This window comes from Silene latifolia, chromosome 5, assembly GCF_048544455.1.
Source record: "Silene latifolia isolate original U9 population chromosome 5, ASM4854445v1, whole genome shotgun sequence".
In the NCBI taxonomy this organism is placed as follows: domain Eukaryota; kingdom Viridiplantae; phylum Streptophyta; class Magnoliopsida; order Caryophyllales; family Caryophyllaceae; genus Silene; species Silene latifolia.
In genome coordinates, this window is record NC_133530.1 from 1,752,147 (window position 1) to 1,773,984 (window position 21,838).

Here is a 21,838-nt window from a genome sequence, read left to right on the forward strand (position 1 = left end):
GAGTTAGGGTTAGAAAGTTCGATCATGATACTGTCAAATGGTCTAACTAGGCCAAGAGAGGAATTATTCCATGTTCTTTTAGATTTGACCTTGCTTAATTTTACTGAATTAAATTTATAGGAGTTTAAACTTTTTTTAATTTGAATTTATTGAAACCTAATTAAATTTAAAAAAAATATAAGTTTAATACAGGGTATAAATTGAATTGAACTTTTCAATGAATTTATAGGAGTTGAACGGAGCTTAGCTTAAGTTTTTTGAACTAAGCTTATAAAAGTTGGAACTTATAAGGGGAAAAAAATATAAATTGAACTAAAATTTTCATATCTGAGCTTATATGAACAGAGCTTAACTAGGCTTATAAGAACTTGAGTTTTCTGTCCTGAACTTAATGAGAGTGACTTTGAGTCCAAAAGAACAAGACGTTGGGTGGGATAAGGTCAACAGGTTGGTTGGGTGAGTCGAGGCGAGTAACATCATTCATACTTCTTTAATAACCGGTATTTTGGTAAAACTAATTTGACAAGAATCAAGATGATAGAAATTCCATTTCTCTCAATCACACGCCTATCAGAAACATGTTCCGACTCAATATAACCTAACCATACAAGAATACAATTATCACTAAATTGATTTGTCTCTCTTAAGTCTTAAGTCTTAACTAACTCTATCAAGTCGTTAACCTAATAGTTTGTTGCGAGTGTATGAATGTAAACGAGTAGCTCAAGTTGACTAAGGATCGGTTCAGAACTCTAAAAGCGGGATTGGCTCAAAATTTTAAGCTTAGTCTCAACTTCTAGCTCATTGAGTTCAAAAAATTGAAACTCGAGCTCTCGCTTTGTCATTATGTTATTACAACCACCTCATTTTTAAATACTTTTTAAAATATACCTATAGTATTGAGATCAGATTTAAGTGAGAAAAAGGATCGTAAATCGGATGTACTACCTCATACTTAATTAGTTTTTGAGTTTTTGTGTATTTTTTTGAGTTTCATAGAGCTTATAAATTACATTTTGGTTTTATGACGTTAAAAATCAAATTTTTCTGAGCTTATATGTAATTTTTTCGAGTTATAATTTAACTTGTTGAGATTAATGTTTAAGTAAATGAACTCAAAAACTTTATAATAAAACTCAAATTTTTTAAATTAAATTAAACTCAAAAACCTAATCTTAATACTTAAAAACTATATCATCTGATGCTAGTACATCAGATGTATAATCCACCTATTGTATTTAAGCCAAAACTCGTGTCTAGCACTCTAACAAGTCTGGCGGGAAAAGGCCGAAAACACAAAACCCCGTCCATCCTAAAACCAAACTAGCTGCATGTTAACTGCCGACACCATAACCAAATTCCCCTTTCCTCTTTCCCTTCCAAGCTCCCTCTCTCCTCGCCTCCGAAACCCTAAACTCAGCCTCACCGTATTCTTCACCTCTCGCCACCTTCCTCCACCGAAAATGCCGCCGTCATCCTCCTCTCTCATCGCCGAATACGCGAAATCAAACCGTTCGGCATGCAAAACTTGCGACAAAAAAATCGAAGCTAAGACACTAAGGCTCGGCGTCGTCACTAAAGATAGAGGTTACGACTTGACGAAATGGCATCATTTCCATTGCTTGTCGTTTGACTCGCTCTCTGTTGACTCAGCTGAGTCAGTTACTGGCTTTGACTCGCTCAAGGTTCGTGTTCACGACTTCTCTCTCTCTCTCTCTCTTTTTTTTTTTTCCTATTTTTATGTTTTTTTTATTAATTAAAATAGTTTTGTTGTTGATTGGAATGAATGTAGAGTGATGATCAGGAAGCTCTGAAGAAGATTGTCGACGAGCGCGCTGAGGTTAGAGGTTTTAGATATTTATGTAACGATAAATTTTGTATTGCGATAATTGAAATACGAGTATATATAAAATGTTATAGTCTTTACAGTTTGTATGACGAGATTTTGTGGAAATTGATTGAGATGATTTGTTTTCTGCATTTTGCGAATTCTGCTGTGTTTTGCGGTACGCTAATGTGCGATTGATTTAGCGTACACATTAGACTGAGCTGTTTCATTTCTAATTCGCTTGGATCTTGGACGTTGATTGAGATGATTGGTTTGAGGTGTGCTAGCTGCATTTTGCTATGTTTGCCGAGTTTTATGTCGCTTAAGTGCGATTAATTTAGTGTTCATATGAGGCGGAGGTTCAATTTTCCGTTTATGCTTGAGGAATGAGTTGAGTATTCTGTGCATTATAGAATACTGGTTGTTTCATCTCTAATTCGCTTGCTAGTTTGGACGTTGATTATGATGATTTGTTTGAGGTGTGCTAGCTTTTGTTTTCTGCGTTTTGCTAATTTCGTAGTTTTTCTGTATGCTAACGTGCGATAGATAGAGTGTTCATATTAGCCGAGGTTCAATTTTAATTGTTTATCCTTGAGGAATGAGTTGGGTGTATTATGATGTATTGAATAATGGAGATACTTCATCTCGTCTAGTTAGCTTGTGATTTTGGATGTTGATGATGCTTAACTGAAGAACTTTGCCATTTGTTGCAGCTCTCTGAGCTTTAGTGCACAAATGAAAGCGAAGAGAGTAAATGAAATATGGAGTAGAGTTCTTTTATTAAGATAAGACTAAAAATGTATTACATCCTTGACGCTTGATTTTTTGTTTTTTCTTCAGAAATGAGTTGAGTATATAATGATTTATTTTGGAATTTTGGTGATATTTCTTCTCATTTCATTCGCTCTAGAATTTGGACGTTGATGATTCTCGACTGCTGTCTTTTTTGCAGCTCATATTAGCGCTCTTTGTTTTGCGATTTTTAGTTTTTAATCTTTCATGTGTCAGTTTCTCATAGTTAGACCTACTTCAATGGTTAAAATAGAACTGGTTTTCCGTAGGTGAAGGATACCGGTGAGCAATCTGAGAATGTAGTTGCCGAAAAGAAGCAGAGCAGTAGCAAGAAAAAGAAGGTGATTCACATGTTTCAGTGGCTCTTATGCGTACTTATGACAATAAAAATTGTTAGTCTTAAAATTTATCACTAGTTTGCAAAGTCACTCTTTTCATATTAAAATAGCTTGTATTGAATGATGTCAATGCTACAGCTTGATGTATTGATACAAGATTACGAGTAGCTTAATTTATATGTTTATGGCAAACCTCTCGTGTTCAGGATGTCTGTACTTTAGTGGACAATATAATCCGTAAATAAAGAACAAAGAGGTTTTTGAGCACTTCCGTTTTGTATAGAGTGTTGAGTACTCACCATGTTTGGATAAATTGACTGTTATTGTTTAGTTGCGAAATGACATATAAGGATAAGAGGTCGTACTTCATCTGGATACTAAATTCTTTAGTCATACATTTCTGACAAGTCCTCTATGTAGTCTCAAGGTTACATGGAAAAAAAAAAATACTTCACAGATCATGATTGCATTTATAATTTTGCACTGCAGATTAAAGATAGAGATGGGGATGTGGATTCAGTGGAAAAAGAACCAAAGAAATTGCAGGTAAGATGTCTGTTTTTCTTTTCTTTTTTGAAGGCTCCATGTATTGTTAACCAAGGATACACTAGCCTAACTTCCCCGGGAGTGATTCTGGAACATGCCTTGAATATGAGGTCTAGTTGATAATCGGTATTTTGGAAAAGAAAAATTCTTAACATGATCTACCATACAATTCAAAGTATTTTTCGTCCTTTTAACACATTTGTTCTCAGCTTTCTGTGAGTGACAAAGCAGAGAATGAGATTGCTCTTGAAGTATCTGATATAAAGGATATATATAAGGTGAGGAATTTCTTGAAGTTCAAGTCAGGATATAATTTTCTGTCATTGTAGTTTTCTTGTTTTACTTCTACGTTGTTTTTCTTAATTTTGTGTAGTCATTCTTCTCTCTCATCGCCGAGTACGCGAAATCAAACCGTTCGGCATGCAAAACTTGCGACAAAAAAATCGAAGCGAAGACACTAAGGCTCGGCGTCATCACTAAAGATAGAGGTTACGACTTGACGAAATGGCATCATTTCCATTGCTTGTCGTTTGACTCGCTCTCTGTTGACTCGGCTGAGTCAATTACTGGCTTTGACTCGCTCAAGGTTCGTGTTCACTACTTCTCTCTCTCTCTCTCTCTCTCTCTCTTTTTTTTTTTTTTTTTTTTTTTTCCTATTTTTATGTTTTTTTTTTATTAATTAAAATAGTTTTGTTGTTGATTGGAATGAATGTAGAGTGATGATCAGGAAGCTCTGAAGAAGATTGTCGACGAGCGCGCTGAGGTTAGAGGTTTTAGATGTTTATGTAACGATAAATTTTGTATTGCGATAATTGAAATGCGAGTATATATAAAATGTTATAGTCTTTACAGTTTGTATGACGAGATTTTGTGGAAATTGATTAGATGATTTGTTTTCTGCATTTTGGGAATTCTGCTGAGTTTTGCGGTACGCTAATGTGCGATTGATTTAGCGTACATATTAGACTGAGCTGTTTCATTTCTAATTCGCTTGGATTTTGGATGTTGATTAAGATGATTTGTTTGAGGTGTGCTAGCTGCATTTTGCTATGTTTGCCGAGTTTTATGTCGCTTAAGTGCGATTAATTTAGTGTTCATATGAGCCGGAGGTTCAATTCTTCGTTTATGCTTGAGGAATGAGTCGAGTATACTGTGCATTATAGAATAATGGTTATTTCCTCTCTAATTCGGTTGCTAGTTTGGACATTGATTATGATGATTTGTTTGAAGTCTGTTAGCTTTTGTTTTTTGCTTTTTGCTAATTTTGTAGTTTTTCTGTATGCTAACGTGTGATAGATATAGTGTTCTGTGTTCATTTTAGGCCGAGGTTCAATTTTCTTTGTTTATCCTTGAGGAATGAGTTGTGTATTATGATGTATAGAATAATGGAGATACTTCATCTCGTCTAGTTAGCTTGTGATTTTGGATGTTGATGATGCTTAACTGAAGAACTTTGCCATTTGTTGCAGCTCTCTGAGCTTTAGTGCACAAGTGAAAGCGAAGAGAGTAAATGAAATATGGAGTAGAGTTCTTTTATTAAGATAAGACTAAAAATGGATTACATCCTTGACGCTTGATTTTTTGTTTTTTCTTCAAAAATGAGTTGAGTATATAATGATTTATTATGGAATTTTGGTGATATTTCTTCTCATTTAATTCGCTCTAGAATTTGGAGGTTGATGATTCTCGACTGCTGTCTTTTTTGCAGCTCATATTAGCGTTCTTTGTTTTGTGATTTTTAGTTGTTTAATCTTTCATGTGACAGTTTCTCATAGTTAGACCTACTTCAATTGTTAAAATAGAACTGGTTTTCCGTAGGTGAAGGATACCGGTGAGCAATCTGAGAATGTAGTTGCCGAAAAGAAGCAGAGCAGTAACAAGAAAAAGAAGGTAATTCACATGTTTCAGTGGCTCTTATGCGTACTTATGACAATAAAAATTGTTAGTCATAAAATTTATCACTAGTTTGCAAAGTCACTCTTTTCATATTAAAATAGCTTGTATTGAATGATGTCAATGCTACAGCTTGATGTATTGATACGAGATTACGAGTAGCTTAATTTATATGTTTATGGCAAACCTCTCGTGTTCAGGATGTCTGTACTTTAGTGGACAATATAATCCGTAAATTAAGAACAAAGAGGTTTTTGAGCACTTCCGTTTTGTTTAGAGTGTTGAGTACTCACCATGTTTGGATAAATAGACTGTTATTGTTTAGTTGCGAAATGACATATAAGGATAAGAGGTCGTACTTCATCTGGATACTAAATTGTTTAGTCATACATTTCTGACAAGTCCTCTATGTAATCATTGTTACATGGAAAGAAAATACTTCACAGATCTTGATTGCAATTATAATTTTGTACTGCAGATTAAAGATAGAGACGGGGATGTGGATTCAGTGGAAAAAGAACCAAAGAAATTGCAGGTAAGATGTCTGTTTTTCTTTTCTTTTTGAAGGCTCCATGTATTGTTAACCAAGGATACACTAGCCTACCTTCCCGGGGAGTGATTCTGGAACATGCCTTGAATATGAGGTTTAGTCGATGATCTACCATACAATTCAAAGTATTTTTCGTCTTTTTAACACATTTTTTCTCAGCTTTCTGTGAGTGACGATGCAGAGATTGAGATTGCTCTTGAAGTATCTGATATAAAGGATATATATAAGGTGAGAAATTTCTTGAAGTTCAAGTCAGGATATAATTTTCCGTCATTGTAGTTTTCTTGTTTTACTTCTACGTTGTTTTTCTTAATTTTGTGTAGTCATGTAAGTTTTTGTTAAATCTATTTCTTCTTTGCTTAATTTTTTTCCGGACGTCTTTCTGTATTCAGGATGCAACTTTACAGCCAAAATGGAGAGCGTTCCACTCTATCATTTTTCTGGAGAAGGTGAGGCATTATATGAAACACAGTCATGCTATTTTTCTATGCTTATTCCAAATCTTAGTAGTTGTTAATATCTAATCGTAGCTACTTTGAAATGCCTTATAGGTATATTTATTGCTGTGTTTTTTCATGTCACTTATAATCATTTGTCTCTAATTTCTTCTCCCCTTCGTTGTAGGATGATGGCTTAAATGATTCAAGTAAAATTGCAGCATTTGATTTTGATGGGTGTCTAGCAAACACGGATGTTAAAGTGTATGTTAAATATTCATCCACTTTCTTGTTAAGATTTCATAAACATGGAAGCGTCATTATTTATATGGATGGGCTAAGTTGCAATTTAGGAGCATTTCTGCTAATAGAGTAAGGTTTTGATCACAAAAATCAGGCATTATGCATGAGATAATGAGAATGGAATAAAAGCTAACAAAGGAAAAGATGTGATGAAACATGGATTTCTTACTAACCTAAACAGAGTTGCGGATGTAACACTGGGCTTTATATGTATGATCTTGTATTTGATCTGTTTATGGTTGTGATGAAACATAGATTACTTACTAACCTAAATAGAGTTGCGGATGTATCACTGGGCTTTATATGTATGATCTTGTATTTGATCTGTTTATGGTTACTAACAAACTGCTACCTTGATACCCTGAACTGCTAAAGAAGATAATTAGAGACATTGAAATTTGTACATCATAAATTTGTGTCCATCAGTGCACCTTAAACAAAGCATTAAGAGTTACTGCATTTTAGGTCATGGTTCTATCCAATTTTGTTAGGCTGCAACATAAGACTCTAAGAGTAGTCAATTCTTCTGTGCTTGGTACTGCTGTGAGCTTTATAAAACAGGCTTGAAGATCTGTCATTTTTATTGATGGGTAAAGCTTTTGTACCTTATTAGAAGGAGCCCGCAGGGCGCAGGCTACTTTTTTTCCTGTCTATCTTGCATGCTTCCAGGTTGTCTGTTATTGTCTGTTATAATTGCTCTAGTGAATTGTATATAGTCTTCCATAAATTATGATTTTAAATTTAAATATTTTTTTTCTTTTTTCGTTTATTTTTGGGGTTCAGATCTGGTGCAGATAAGTGGTCCCTGATGTATCCATCAATACCTGACAAGTTGCAAAAGCTGTATAACGACGGTTTCAAGCTGGTGTGCTCTCACTTCACACGTTGCAGATTTTTATGTGGCAGCTTCTGTCCTCCCCAAAAAAAGAAGCTGTAGCTTCTAATGTAGGGGATTTCTTCATTTTGTGGATGTATGACTATGAGTGTTACTCTTTCAGGTCGTATTCACTAATGAATCTAACATAGATCGCTGGACTAAAAAGAGACAAAAGGCTGTGGACTCAAAAGTTGGACGGCTCAACAATTTTATCAAGAAAGTTAATGTCCCAATGCAGGTATATATTTTAATGAATATATCAAAGTAATTTGTTGTGAACGGGATTATAATGAAAATGGGTCTAGTACTAGTTAATGACGACTAATTTATAGGCAGGGGAAGTGTTTGCTGTTATCTGGAGATTTGTGATTTCACTTCCATGCTTCCCAGCCTACTAAATACTTGATAGCATGATGAATATTTATGGTTGTTAGTAAGTGTATCGTATAAGGCATACTCACCGAGTATTTCACATCGTTTGCAGGTTTTTATAGCATGTGGTTTTGATACAAAAGGTAGAAAGGATGCATATCGTAAACCCCAACCAGGAATGTGGCGAGTAATGGAAAAACATTTCAATTCTGGCATTGCGATTGATATGGATCAGTAATTCCTCATCTCTCATGTTTTGTGCTTAGGTTCAAGATATTGTTTTTCTATAGTAGTACTGTATAGTGTTCATACTGCTAATGCAATTTTTTGTGTGAGCAGATCCTTTTATGTGGGTGATGCAGCGGGGAGAGAGAAAGATCACAGTGACGCCGATATTAAGTTTGCTCAGGTATTCTGAAGATTCTTCACTAAATTTAGTTACCGTTATTTATATTGCCTAATACTCCCTCTGTCCTGGTCATTTGTTGTCCTTGTCCATATTAGGGTGTTTAAGAATGAATTTGATGAACAATTTAATCATTCACACTCAATTTGTTCCACTTGTCACTTAGTAATTGGCCCCTTCCATTTTTCTTGGTCTTTGTGCCAAAACCAAAGGACAACAATCATGACGGAGGGAGTACTAATTCGTAGACCCACATACATCAGTGAGCCGGTGACCTGCGTTTTTTAGTTTAGTGCTGGTGGACTTAGTTGACATCATAAATAGGTGGTTTCACAGCAGTGACTTGTATTGTCATCTGCAATCGTTTTGTACTGCCTACCAACCAATTTTAAGATCTTGTCAATTAGACGTACCATTCCCACTCTCCAAATTTCTCTTATTTCTCCACGATAAAAATTTAATTCGTTCAACTGTTTAGTCTCTGTATGTACCTCCTTTTGGGAGTGGAGGGAGGGTCTCATATGATTTACATGGGAGTTGGGACCTTATACTCTATGGCGTGCGTAGCTTATACTGTATGATAGTTTACTGTTATGCTCGCAAGATGGAAAAATTGCATTGATCTGGGTAGCACTTTGTAATATTGTTTGCTTTTTGGTTATACACTTGCGTTAAACGTGATTAGATTGTACACTGCAATTATACCATTTGCCGATTGAATTTACATAACCGTATTTCTACTGGAATTGCAGGCCATTGGACTGAAGTTTTATCTTCCAGAGGAATTTTTCGATGTGAAGGCTTAATCTGAGTGTTTATGAACTGATTCAACCGTTGTCTGTTGCTGACTGTACATTGACTCTGCAATGGTCATTCTGATATCGGTCTATTTTGTAAATGGGAACTGTAGAATTATGCTAAGGTAGTTCGCTTTTCCATCAGGTTTTGCTGATTCGTTTACTGCAGTGACCTCTATCGACATTGAACCTTGAGGCCAAAATTTTCCTTGTTCCTGTAAAACCTGAATTACTTGGTCCCTGTTGTGATTTTTAAGCATGTTTCCTCTATGGAATCTCGTCACTTCCCGTACTATACTCTGTACAGCAGACGATGAATTGTCGTAAAATTATGGCGAATACAGAGACTCTATTTACGACCACATCTTGACAGTTTATAACAAAAATCTATTGCCCTGGAGGATTAATCTTGGTTCAATAATACAAACGTCATCACTAGTATTACACTACTACTAGAGGTGATCATGGGCTGGGCCTATGCGGGATTGGGCTGGGCCCACATATGCCCACAGTAGGCGGGGGTTGTATGCATAAAGCCATACAGGCACATAGCATGCTTGCCTTGAAAACATGTAAAAATCCTGCTTCCGACTTTCCGAGTGATCCCCAACAAAAATTGCATTAATAATAGCAGCTGATTCTGATTGCTATATATTCAAGACTTCACTGAAAACCGGTACCTCACTAAACTGGCCACATGTTTTTGTTTGCTTGACATATGAACACGAGCCTATCGCTCTTGTCTCTGATCTTAAGGGATGCAAATACTTAAACCAGGTATCCAACGTCTTAATTATTCAGATCAATTTCACCGTCTATGATTGCGTGCCTGGTTAAGACAATCTCCTTCACAAGATTTCTATAGGTAAATGGTCTAACTGCAGCTCTCAAGAACATCTCAGGAGGTATCCTACTCTTCTTAACCCTCTTCCTCCACCGACCCAATCCGACAACCTTCCATTCTTCCCGACTTACCTTCGCTCTTTTGCCTCTAAACTCTAACTCATCTCCATCATCATCATCATCATCACTCCCTACCATTTCCATCTTCGCCATATCCATATCCTCCCTTTTCCTCTCCTCCATTTCTCTCTCCTCCATTTCCTTCAGCTGCTTCTCGTAAACCTTATTTGACTTTTCAGCACTTCGTTTTACAAGTTTCTCCATTGCATCGTTGCTACTTATCGCCTTTTGAAACTGTTCTTTCCAATAATTCTCGTCCTCTTCTGGATTTGAATCCTCTTCATCTGGTTCCGATTCATCATCCTCTTCATCGTCCCCTTCATTGGATTCCATCACAATGTCATCATCCGAAACAGAACCATCCTCTTCGCCATCGTCATTTTTCCCATCCCCTTCATCCTCAACCCAATCTGTAAACTCTATCTCATCCTTAGCACCATTGTCGTCGTCATCGGGAGCATCACACCCCAACTCCATCTCTTCTAACTTGGCTTTCCATTCCTTGGTGTAAGGATGTAAGAGCTGCACCGGATGGTTCATCAACAAGAACTCGAGACATTTAGACTTCTTTTCATCACTCAACTTATCATATGCCTTCACCACATCGTCAACATATGCCTTTGGGCTCGCCCTTACAATCTTACACAACCCACCAAAATAAGTAACCAACTCAACCCTCCCTTCGTCGTCCTTCAACTCGAACAAAAAATCTCCTTCTGTTTCAGGGTTGAGAAACGGCAATAATGGTTTGAAGAAATTAGCTTGAGGCTCAAACCGACACTGAAAGACGGGTTTCTTGACATAGATTATATCGGGTCTCATCCAAGCAGCACATTTAGTAATCAATTCCCGTGTTTTGTTCCCTAACCTACCCATCAAAGTCCACTTATCCAACCTCTGATTCCCGGCTTCAAGCACCACTTCGCTCACCAATGTCCATTGTTCCCATGGCAAGTCATTAAGCCTCCATTTCGGATGCCGAACAAAAATCCAATAATTTTGCAACCCAACATCTTTACTCAATGATCTCAACCTCTCCCCAAAATCCACAGCCATATCATGCTGTTCAATCACCTCCCATTCCTCATGGTCTTTAACAGTACCAATGATCGTGGCACACTCGTCCGAGAACCTACCACGAATAGGATCCCCCACAACAATCCCACGCCAAGAGTAAGGTCCGAATTCTCCATACTTGTACCAATCATATGGGTGTTTCAGATTCGGGTCATCTTTGTCCATAAATCTGACCATTCTATCATATCCTAATCCAATCATTTGGAGCTCTTCTTCTGAAAAATTATCAGGATGGTTTTTATGCGGATTTTTTAGCCTGTAAAATAGGCTTTCAGCCAGCTTCCTGGATTTTCTTCTAGCATTTTGCTTTGCTTCGCGGCGAAGCTCAGCACTGCCTAAAATCCGGCCAGTTGACGGGGTTTTCTTACTTCGGCCAGCAGCAGGAGGGTGGAGAAGAGGACGGTGAGAGTTGGGTTTTTGGCATGGAAATGAGTGATTGGTGTTTTGGACAGACAAAGATTCAAGGGGCTTATGGAAATAGGTGAGGGTTGTAGGAGTACGGTGTGGGTTCAGCGTTTTTTTATGCCGACGCCATATGGGATTGGCGAAAGAAGGGTTCAGGGCAGTGGAGAAAGAGAGATCTAGTGATAGCATCTTGATTTCAGAAACTAAAGAGAACAGCAAAGATATTGTTGCTTCACCAATTGAAGGACAATGAAGAGAGAATTGCTTTGCTTATACTTGAATCATCAAGAGGTCGCCTCGGGAGGCACTACAGTAGGAAAAAGATGTATATTAGAACAGATAAATTCAATAAAATACCATCCATCAAAATCTCATGAAATGGCTAACAGATAACAGGGTAGGACCGCAAAGCTATAAAAATTGAAGGAAACTAACAGCAGACAAATTCAAACAAACATTACAAGGATCATCCTGTCCACTGCTAGATGAAACATCAGTATCACTTCCAGAGTTCTAGGATCCTAGCGGTTAAAAAAAATGCGGACAAAGGCTTCGAGTTGATGGAAGTTTGATTAGCAACTGAGGTTCAGGGAGCAAAGGGATCCAATTTACCTCTTACAAACCTAAGCATGTGTGATTTAGCACTGTTAGGTTTGTGGCAGCCAGCGTACCAAACTCTCATCACACTTTATAGACATGAACCTAATTTGAAAAACTCTGGCTCATGCTGTGCCAAGGGTAGTAACTAGTAAGATGCGCTTTGGAACATGGAACATTGGGACTTTAACAGGAAATCAAAAAAAAGTGGTGGAGGTTACGAAAAGGAGGAAGATTAGGTAATGTGTCTACAAGAGACTAAACGGATTTGGGGGAGAGCTAGAGAATTAGCTCCTTGGCGTACAGTTAAGGTAAAAACAAAAGGAATTTAACGAAATATGAAAGAGACGAGGTTGCATTTGAGATAATACTTAAGATAATCAGAAAGTAACATGATTTCAGCAAGATGCTCATATCCAAGTTTTTCCCAGTGTGTGAATTCCAAACAAGAATTTGGGCCTTACGACTTTTCACTAATGACAATAAGATAACTTCCCATAAGCCTGAAAATCTAAGAAAAGAGCTCACTCGGTCTCATTCATCACTCATCAGTTTACCTATTCTATTTGGGAGGTCTCGAGTCATTTATCTACCTTTCTACTTGAATAAGAGAATGCGGTCACTTCCTTGAAACTAAATAAAAATGCCAGTGATCAAATTAACTATAACAGAAACGCTTCCACCAAACAATCAAATTTCTTACACTCAATCAAGTTACTTCTGTATCCGACAAATTAAGCTCAAAATATCAGTTCATTATCACCAAAACCGCAAATCAGCATCTCCAAAACACGCGGTATTTTATCAAATAACTACAGAAAAAAAGAATAAAACACCCCTGTTGCTCCCATAATCTTTAAGAATTAAGCTATAAACCACATTCAAAGCTCCAAATTCTACTCAATTACACAATTTCGCCGAAACACTTACTTAAACCAACATCTACGGACCTATGTTACGCCAATACTTCACTTAAGTTACCTATCGCGTTTCATACACTCTGATAAGAAATGCATAAGACGCAACACTTCGACACTTCATTTCAGACAAAAAAATCGAAAACTTCGGACAAGAATACGGTATCGGAATAACATATCTACTCACAATAAAATCAAAAACATCAGAAATCTCAAAACTGTAATCTACAACCACCTTAAACAGATTTGAGATTATCATGTTTCGCAACGCAGGTAATAGTCAACAGTTTAACTACTGAATCATAAATTCAGCTATCTGTAGTGGCAATTCATGAAACAACCTCAAATTCGCAACTGAATTAATCGCAAAAGTAGTAAAATTGAATTACCTTAAATGAGGAAATCGATTGCAATTTGCAAGAGTAGTAAATTAGGGTTTAAGAAGAATTAGGGTTGAAGAGGAGCACGAAAGGGAGTGGAGCTTGAGAGGTCAGGGAAGTTCAAGTGAAGTGTAAATTACAACATTTTTCGTTTTATCTTCTTTTTTAACGGAGTATTTTATTATCTACTGTCTACGGAGTATGAGTCTATTTTTGAAATAATGGTCAAAAATAAAATATTTGTCGTTTTGGGTCGGTTTTGAAAATATTTGTCAAAATGGTGTCCACGTAGGCTCGGGATTTCTAGACCTGAAATACGCCACTACTAATGGCGTGTTTTGTGAAGGAAACACGCCATTAGCAGTGGCGTGTCTTTACAATAATTTTTTTCCTCAACTGACTAAACTTTAAAAAAAAAAAAAAAAAAAAAAAATTACATAAGACACGCCATAGGGGGTGGCGTGTTTCCCCTCCGAAACCCGCCATTCCCAATGGCGTGTTTGTTTTAGTCCATTTTTTAATGAAATTTCTTTCCCTACTCATTATAAACACGCCATTGGTGGTGGCGTGTTTTAGGTCCAGAAATCCCGAGCCTACGTGGACACCATTTTGACAAATATTTTCAAAACCGACCCAAAACGACAAATATTTTATTTTTGACCATTATTTCAAAAATGGATTCACGGAGTATGTATTTTTTTTTTTTTGTTTTTTTTGGTTAGGTGGGAATTTGCACCGCTATTTTCGATGCGCATTGGATGCGGAGCGCCATAATATTTTTATAATTTTATCGGATTTATGATGTTTTGATGTTGTGAACTTGTGATTGATAATTAAGGCCTTAATTTTTTGAACTTAATTTCAGTTCAGTTTCATTCAGTTCGGCTCCGTTTACCTGAATTGAACTTAGGAATTTGTGAAGAGATGAACTAAATGGAACTGAATTGAACTATATGAAGCTGGGCTAAACTAAACTGAATTGAATAAAATGACCTGAAATTAAGCTGATAATAACAAGTCTAAAATTGGCTTATACCTTACACAATTTGATCCGTATTTTTACAAAACCCTTAGTAGTTAGTTACACTGGATTGAATAAAATGAACTAAATTGGCTTTTAAAAGGACAATAAAAATTGTTAATTCTAAATAACTTTATTATGTACGTTTTATTTTTAAGTCGAATATCACCGTTTCAAACAACAATTTGTGATATGAGTGAAGTTCAATTAGCTTTTGTTCACTTAATTCGTAGCATCATGATTCATGCATCATTGTTGCTTGTAGAGTTGTAGAGGAGAAACGCGAAGTGGTAGGGATACTTTGAATCTCACTAAAGTAAAAGATAACTTTGCTTAGAGTTAAAGATATAACTTTATTTAAATTTTATCAATAGAGGATTCAAGAAAAATAAAATAAAATCACCATATGAAGAATATCCCTTTTTTCTTTCATAAAATTATGAAGTAAAAACAATTTAGATAGTTACATATAAATATATAATAAAGATCAATAACTTGAGTAAAGGGTAATATTCTCATGTCTTTAGTAGTTAGCTACGACTCGTACCTATGTTTAATTTAGCTATATCTGTGTAAAGACTTTATCATTTTTCGTTCTTTTTTGACAAATTATAAGAACTCAAGTTAAATGACCTTAATACTTCAAAAAAATTTATAAAGATCTCTAGAAAATATGGGAGAGATTAGATATACATAAATTTACGCAAAAATACATAAATTTAATAGTGATTTGAGTTTAGATGTTTATCTTGGTAATCTTGTTGATTCTACTTATACTGGTGTTTACCATGTTAATATTACTGTTTTTTATTATTACCCTGTTGGTGAATTCGGTGAAAATGTTGGTGATTTAGGTAAAAATGGTAAAAATTTGAGTGAACATGGTGGAGATTTGGGTGAAAATGGTGAAAATTTGAGTGTGGGTGAAAATGGTGAAAATTTGAGTGAGAAAGGTAAAAATTCGAGTGAAAATGGTGGAGGTTTGGGTGAAAAGATTGGAAATTTGGGTGTAAATGGTGGAAATTTGAATGAAAATGGTGAATTTTTGATTAAGCATGGTGGAAAATTGAGAAGAAGTGGTAAAATTTTGAGTAAAAAGGATGAAAATGGTGGAAATTTGAGAGATTTGGGTGAAAAGGTTGGAAATTTGGGTGAAAATGGTAGAGAAACAGGTGTAAATGGTGGAAATTTGAATGAAAATGGTGAAACTTTGAGTAATAATGGTGGAAAAGGTAAAAAATTGAGTAAAAAGGGTGGAAATTCGGGTGAAAAGGGTGGAAATTTGAGTAAAAATGGCGGGAATTTGAGTAAAAAGGGCGGAGATTTTTAGTATTTGATGTTTTTTTGACATATTTAGTATTTTTATTTCATTTAAAAAATTAAATTATTTGTTCTTCTCTCCTTTATTACGTTTTTTTATCAACCACTTTCTTATATGTTTTACTTGGTTTACTTTTAAGGCATTCCGGATCCTTAATTCTATTTCGGTCTTCAAAATCGTTTTAATCTTTTCTTTCAATTAAAATTTTAAGTTTTTATAAAAGAAATCCGGAATTCGATTTTAAAACCTCTAAGTTTACCTCGATTTTCCATTACATTTTCGCTCTCTTTTGTTTTTCATTTTCCCTTTTCTATTCGCATTTTGAGGTGTGCGTTTACCCATAAACGGTTTCAAAGGATGATTCATGTCAGCCAATCCCAAATCATTTTGGGACTAAGGCACTGTTGTTGTTGTTGTTGTTGTTGTTGTAGGTTTAATACAAATATGTACGAAAACATGCATGTTGAGACGCGCGAGAGTTGGACATATGGCATTTTCCATAAGCCACACGTTTCATCTAGTAAGTAACCTTTGGACCTCACGAAGAGTTCATACAACAATATTAATTGGGAAGTAACCTTCTATAAAATTTTTCTCTCCTTATAATTGTTCTCTACATGGTTGTCTCTTCATCAATAAGCATCAACATAAACTTGTAATGGTTGTATCTTCATCGATCTATCTTTGGCCTTCAATAGGTATGCATGCCTCTCTTTTTTGTTAGTGTTTTTATATGTTGAGCTCAGAAGACAACTCTTGTCATATCATTCTCAGGGAGTTCCCGCAACTTGTGCTTCAAATGGTTGCAAAATTCCTTTAGATCGTGTGGTGACCAAAAGACGGGATGTTTCCTAATAAAGCTGAAATTTTCAATCCAAGACTCAAGATTCTTCATCGTCTCAATCAGGTGACCAAACATAATAGGCAAATTTTCCTTTCTACCACAAATATTGGATACGAATTCAATCAACAAGCCGATGTCCTCTTCAACTAATTCCTTAAACCTTGGCATTTCCATTGGTGGTTGGTATAGCCTTTTAGGAGCAATATTAACTACCAAACCTAGGTCGTCGTCGTAGTAAATATTGTTTTTTTGCAGTTGTAGTCATTAAATCTGGAGTAAACGAAAACTGATGAATTTTTTTTTCATCCACATCAACAGGTTCTGTATGAATTTCACACCTTCACTTGTGAAGGTCCTGATTTCATGGCCTTGGTATATTTACTACGACGACGACCTAGGTTTGGTAGTTAATATTGCTCCTAAAAGGCTATACCAACCACCAATGAGAATGCCAAAGTTTAAGGAATTAGTTGAAGAGGACATCGGCTTGTTTAGAATGATTATTAAAAATTTGTCACTACTTATTGCTAATATTTGTATGTTATGTATATATTATCACCGTTTAATAATTTTTTTGCTAATATACGTATGTTATGTATATATTACCACAATATAATAAAACTTTGCCACAATTATTAGTATTTTGCCACGACTATTGCTTTTATTGATGTTGTTATCTTTTTTTTTTTTTTTTCATTATCATAATTATTACATACGTAGTATAAAAGATGGGTTTTTCTAAAGCATTTCTATTGGCTCCTCATTTTAAGGAAGAATTGACAATTTTTTTCTACCACGTTTGTATCAAACCATTTATTTGCATAATCTACATATATAGTATAAAAGCTGAGTTTTTTTAAGTTTTTTGATTGGCCGAGAGAATTTAAAAAAACATGCATTTGTTTTGTTAGTGGTGGATCCCATTTGAAAAAATAAATTAATTAATTTCAGTTCTTTTCTTTTGTAGGTTTACAAATTTATATGACTATTCACTAAGTTTTATAAAACACCAGAGCAAGGTTACATTATTATATTAATAAAATTGTCATTTCAAATTTACTTTATGCGCCCCCGCAATTTAAAATTTAAGAAATTACTTTACAATACTCAACAAAAAATCTACTTTTAATTTTGTACAAATTTAAGTCAACAAATAAAATTAACTTGCAAAAGGAAACCGATTTTTGAATAGAAATAATATAATGTGATTTCAGATTATGTATATTATATATTTTACAATTTTTTAAGTAATTTTACTTTTCAATCTTTGTAAAGTAATGTTTTTTTATATATAGCTTAGTGTATTTATGAACGTGATGTTTACTCTTTTCACATTTCTTAGTAAAATTCCTTATTAAAAATACCTGTGCATTTTTTTGCACGAGATTAAAACTAGTTGTCTAAAGCACTCAATCATGTCATCCCATTATAAATTACATATAATACAAAGTAACAATCAAATAAATTACAAAGATCATAAAGAAAATTATCTATAAAAATTACATATAATAAAAAATAAGATCAAATAAATTACAAAGTATGACACTAAAATAAAAGCTTCTATATATTACATTTATTTCCAGCTTGGACAATTAAAAAAATTAAGTTTTGAGTCATGATTTAATCATAAAATTGACAGATGTTTGGTCATATACTCATATTTTTTTAATAGATTAAAATTAATTATTAAAAATAATTTTAGAAACATAAAATTAAAGAATTGTTTCAGGAGATATAAAAAATAATTTTATAGACAAAAATTAATTTAGGCATTAGAAATTTATAAATAATAAGTTAAATATTATACTCGTTTGATGTTGACTTTTGATGATGCATGTTGAAAGAAAAATACATGTAAACTCAATGCGATTTCACAAAATTTTCTATATATAAAAGAGAAGTCTTCTAGATACTTCTCATTGTCTACTTGTTTTTAGCCTCATGACCCCACAAATAGGATCCTACAACCTGTTGTACAATAGCATTGTACAACAGGGCCATATATTATATATTAAACTGTTTAAGCTCAATAAAAAAAATTTGTGCTAACTACTAGTGTTGTCTTATTAAGTCGTGCATCGGTTCCGTTGTTTGATGTATTAGTTGAGGTGTTAAACGCCTAATTGGGCATTTAATATAGTGTTAGCATGCTAGGGGTTAAGCTCTTTTTAAGAAAAATCCATGTAATTCTCATTTGAAATATATGGATAATACCTTTCTTGCAAAAAACTAAAATAAAAAAATCTACACATCTCCTTTTACACTAATTCTGATTTCTCTTCAGTCGACAAACCCTCATCTTTTCCTTCTCTAAATTTCTCTTAAATGACAGTCGGCAAATCTCCCTTCTCCATAATTATGATTTTAAAATGGTGAAAGAGAAACAATTGACATCATCGTCAAGGAGGAAAAACGCATCTATCAGTATTTCGGCGAACGAGAAATAATTTGCATCATCATCAATAATTAAGGAAAAATGCATCTAACAATAATTTGAGGTAAATTTCTACACCAATCATACGAACTATTATTAAAAGAATATAAGCTAACAAATACGGCTATTAAGATAATAATATGAGTTAATGCAGAAAGAAAATGAGTTTAAAATGATCACTAATGAGTCATAATAATTATATACATATTTATGCCTCCCCTTAATTACTTTTGATACGGTTTTCGTGCTAGTTTATATTAGTTACATGTCTTTTATGTTGGAATGTTGTTACTTCCACTATTTGATGTTTAATGCAGGAACGACGCATTTGAGGAACAAAGAAATGAAATAGACATCGCGGAGTGGGCATGAAGGAAAACACGAAGCATGACACGGGAATCTAGAAGAATAAAGGAAGAGAAGTTAAGAAGACAACACAAAGAAAAGAGCTGAAACAGAGTGGATACTCGATCAAGCCCACATAGACTCGATCGAGGAAGTAGTGTACTCGATCGAGCGCACATAGCCTCGATCGAGCACACACTATTTTCGCAGTTTTCCGCAATTTCCTTAAGTCGGTTATGTTTTAATATAAATACCTAATTCGTACCCTACGCCTTATTTACGTTTTATTTTACCTAGCTACGTACAATTACTCTAGAAAACTCTCTAAAACTCATAGTTTAGTTTAGTTTAGTTTATTGTTATTACTTTCGGATCTAAGTATTCCTCTATTACGGTATTAATCTTTCTTCAATACTTATTTATTTGTTATTGTTCATCGTTTATGTTTGCAATTATGGCTTTCATTCATATTATTGTTATTATTATTATTAGGGTGAGTAGCTAATTTCATAATCTAGGGTGAAATGGGATCTAGGTTGTTAGAAAATGGTTAACTAATGAATTCATTGTTAAATTGCTTTTGATTGTTGTTCAATTGTTGTCTTACATCTAGTTAATTAATTACTGGTCAGAATTAGTTAATTAGTCTTGCAAACTAGGATTTTCACCGACAGGGTTAAAACTAGTATAGGCCACGATAATTGAATTAGACCTACTTAATAATAGTAATCGCATGTTAAGTTAGATCTAAAAAGACATATTAGAATAGACCGATCATATGACTTTCAACAATATAAATTGCTCAATCAATGAATTAAATCTCACCCTTGGATGACTACCTAGTGAACCCGATCCTTAGACCTTTTAATATTATTGTTATTCATCTTTATTTCACTTGCTATTAGTTGTTAGAAAACCAACAAACAAACCCCATAAATTTGTTACCTTTAATTAAGATGAATCTAAATATAAACAAACTAGAACAATTAAACTCGCATCCCTGTGGATTCGACCCTTTAAGATGATGCTCACGAGTCACGTCATATGATTTGTTCCGCGTAGTCAATTAATTATAATAATTTAAGGAAGAAGATGAATCATTAACTAGATGATTGAGGAAGATGGAGAGGAGTTAGAAAAATATGGAAGTAGTCAGACAAAAAAATGGGGATTGAATTGAAAATTGGATTATTTTTTTATTTTTTTTGCAAAACTGTTTGAAAAAAAGACTAAAATAACCTTAGATGTACAATGATACAATAACATTGTACATCCAGTTGTATAATCTTGGAATTGATCATGCCATCATGCATTATTGGTTGCTTGTAGAGGAGAAACACTAGGTGGTAATCTGATAGAGATACTTGAAATCTCACTATAATAAAAAATAAACTTTCACTAGAATTAAAGATAAACTTTGTTTAAATTCACCAATACACCACTCATGAAAAACAAAAATAAAATCACCATGAAGAATATCCTTTTTTTTTATTTCCTAAACTTATGAAGTAAAATCAATTTAAATAGTTACATATAAATATGCACTCCCTAATAAAAACTCGAGTATACAGATTAACATTCACATGTTTTTACTAGTTTGCTACCGTGGATGAATCGCAACTAAAATGACACGAAATGTTCTTACTCATCAAATGCTACAAAAATGGGGGGAAATAAACCCAAAAGCAAACAACTATCATGAAACTCATATACTTCGAATCCCATTGATGATCCTATCTTTGTTGCATGGTGGAGAGGGGACGACCATTTTCTTGTATATATAGGCAAGAGGGGGAATTCCGCGATCCTACAGTGTTTTCTAACACCATAGGGAATTGGCTCTTGACAAAAGCATTTAGCAATTGTGGACGAAAGTAGCCTAGTTTAACACAATTTGGAGGTGATTTGTTTGTATCCTCTTGGACTTAGTAACTTGGAGAACTAATATCTATGTGGAATGTGTATCTTTAAATTGCTTCCCCTTTTAGATGATTCCCGCCACTTAGATGAGGAAAGTGGCTATTCTTTTGTAAATGCATCATTTTACTTACTTTTGTGTGCTTAAATGTTAGGATGCATCGCCATTTTGGCAAGCCCCACTTTGCCTTGCAAGAAGGCATCCTACCTCATAGATGTCTTGTTGTGAATTAAAGGGGCAGAGTGGGGCCCGCTAATTGTTTCACATCGGCAATATTATAAATAAGGGTCATATGAATCTTACTATGACCAATTGGCCTGGTATCCCTATCACTTTGTGACCAATTATAAATAAGTATCCCTATCAGGCTATTACCTAGTATCCCTATCGCTTTGTGTAAAGTCTCATTATTCTTTTTTTTTTTTGAGAAATTATAAGAACTCGAGTATGACTTTAATACTAAAAATAATATACTCT

General features: G+C 34.5%; 2 protein-coding genes and 1 long non-coding RNA gene across 3 annotated transcripts; 2 read left to right on the plus strand and 1 right to left on the minus strand.

Moving 5' to 3' along the window:
• The first annotated feature begins 1,269 nt into the window (after positions 1 to 1,269).
• Positions 1,270 to 9,422, plus strand: LOC141656337 (polynucleotide 3'-phosphatase ZDP). The gene is made up of 17 exons (XM_074463192.1): positions 1,270 to 1,685; positions 1,793 to 1,840; positions 2,890 to 2,961; positions 3,448 to 3,504; positions 3,714 to 3,782; positions 3,878 to 4,090; positions 4,220 to 4,267; positions 5,323 to 5,394; positions 5,876 to 5,932; positions 6,107 to 6,175; positions 6,340 to 6,396; positions 6,572 to 6,648; positions 7,471 to 7,552; positions 7,686 to 7,802; positions 8,049 to 8,170; positions 8,276 to 8,345; positions 9,095 to 9,422. Exons 1-17 carry the CDS (start codon positions 1,332 to 1,334, stop codon positions 9,146 to 9,148), a joined length of 1,638 nt encoding a protein of 545 aa, XP_074319293.1. The 5' UTR covers positions 1,270 to 1,331; the 3' UTR covers positions 9,149 to 9,422.
• An 83-nt stretch (positions 9,423 to 9,505) lies between these two features.
• LOC141656336 (uncharacterized) lies at positions 9,506 to 13,637 on the minus strand. The gene is made up of 2 exons (XM_074463191.1): positions 13,488 to 13,637; positions 9,506 to 11,891 (listed from the first exon to the last, which is right to left on the minus strand). The coding sequence occupies exon 2, from the start codon at positions 11,771 to 11,773 to the stop codon at positions 9,929 to 9,931; it is 1,845 nt and encodes a 614-aa protein (XP_074319292.1). The 5' UTR covers positions 11,774 to 11,891; positions 13,488 to 13,637; the 3' UTR covers positions 9,506 to 9,928.
• Positions 13,638 to 16,380: 2,743 nt separating this feature from the next.
• LOC141655781 (uncharacterized) lies at positions 16,381 to 19,824 on the plus strand. The gene is made up of 3 exons (XR_012548177.1): positions 16,381 to 16,518; positions 16,595 to 16,727; positions 19,416 to 19,824. It is a non-coding gene; the product is annotated as an uncharacterized LOC141655781 (long non-coding RNA).
• The last annotated feature ends 2,014 nt before the right edge of the window (positions 19,825 to 21,838 follow it).

Excerpts from the sequence above, each read along its gene's own strand:
- LOC141656337 (XM_074463192.1), top strand. The coding sequence starts at position 1,332 with ATGTTAACTGCCGACACCATAACCAAATTCCCCTTTCCTCTTTCCCTT. Across the intron at positions 6,176-6,339 it reads ATATAAAGGATATATATAAG|GATGCAACTTTACAGCCAAA; the intron begins GTGAGAAATTTC and ends TTCTGTATTCAG. Across the intron at positions 8,346-9,094 it reads CCGATATTAAGTTTGCTCAG|GCCATTGGACTGAAGTTTTA; the intron begins GTATTCTGAAGA and ends CTGGAATTGCAG.
- LOC141656336 (XM_074463191.1), bottom strand. The coding sequence starts at position 11,773 with ATGCTATCACTAGATCTCTCTTTCTCCACTGCCCTGAACCCTTCTTTC.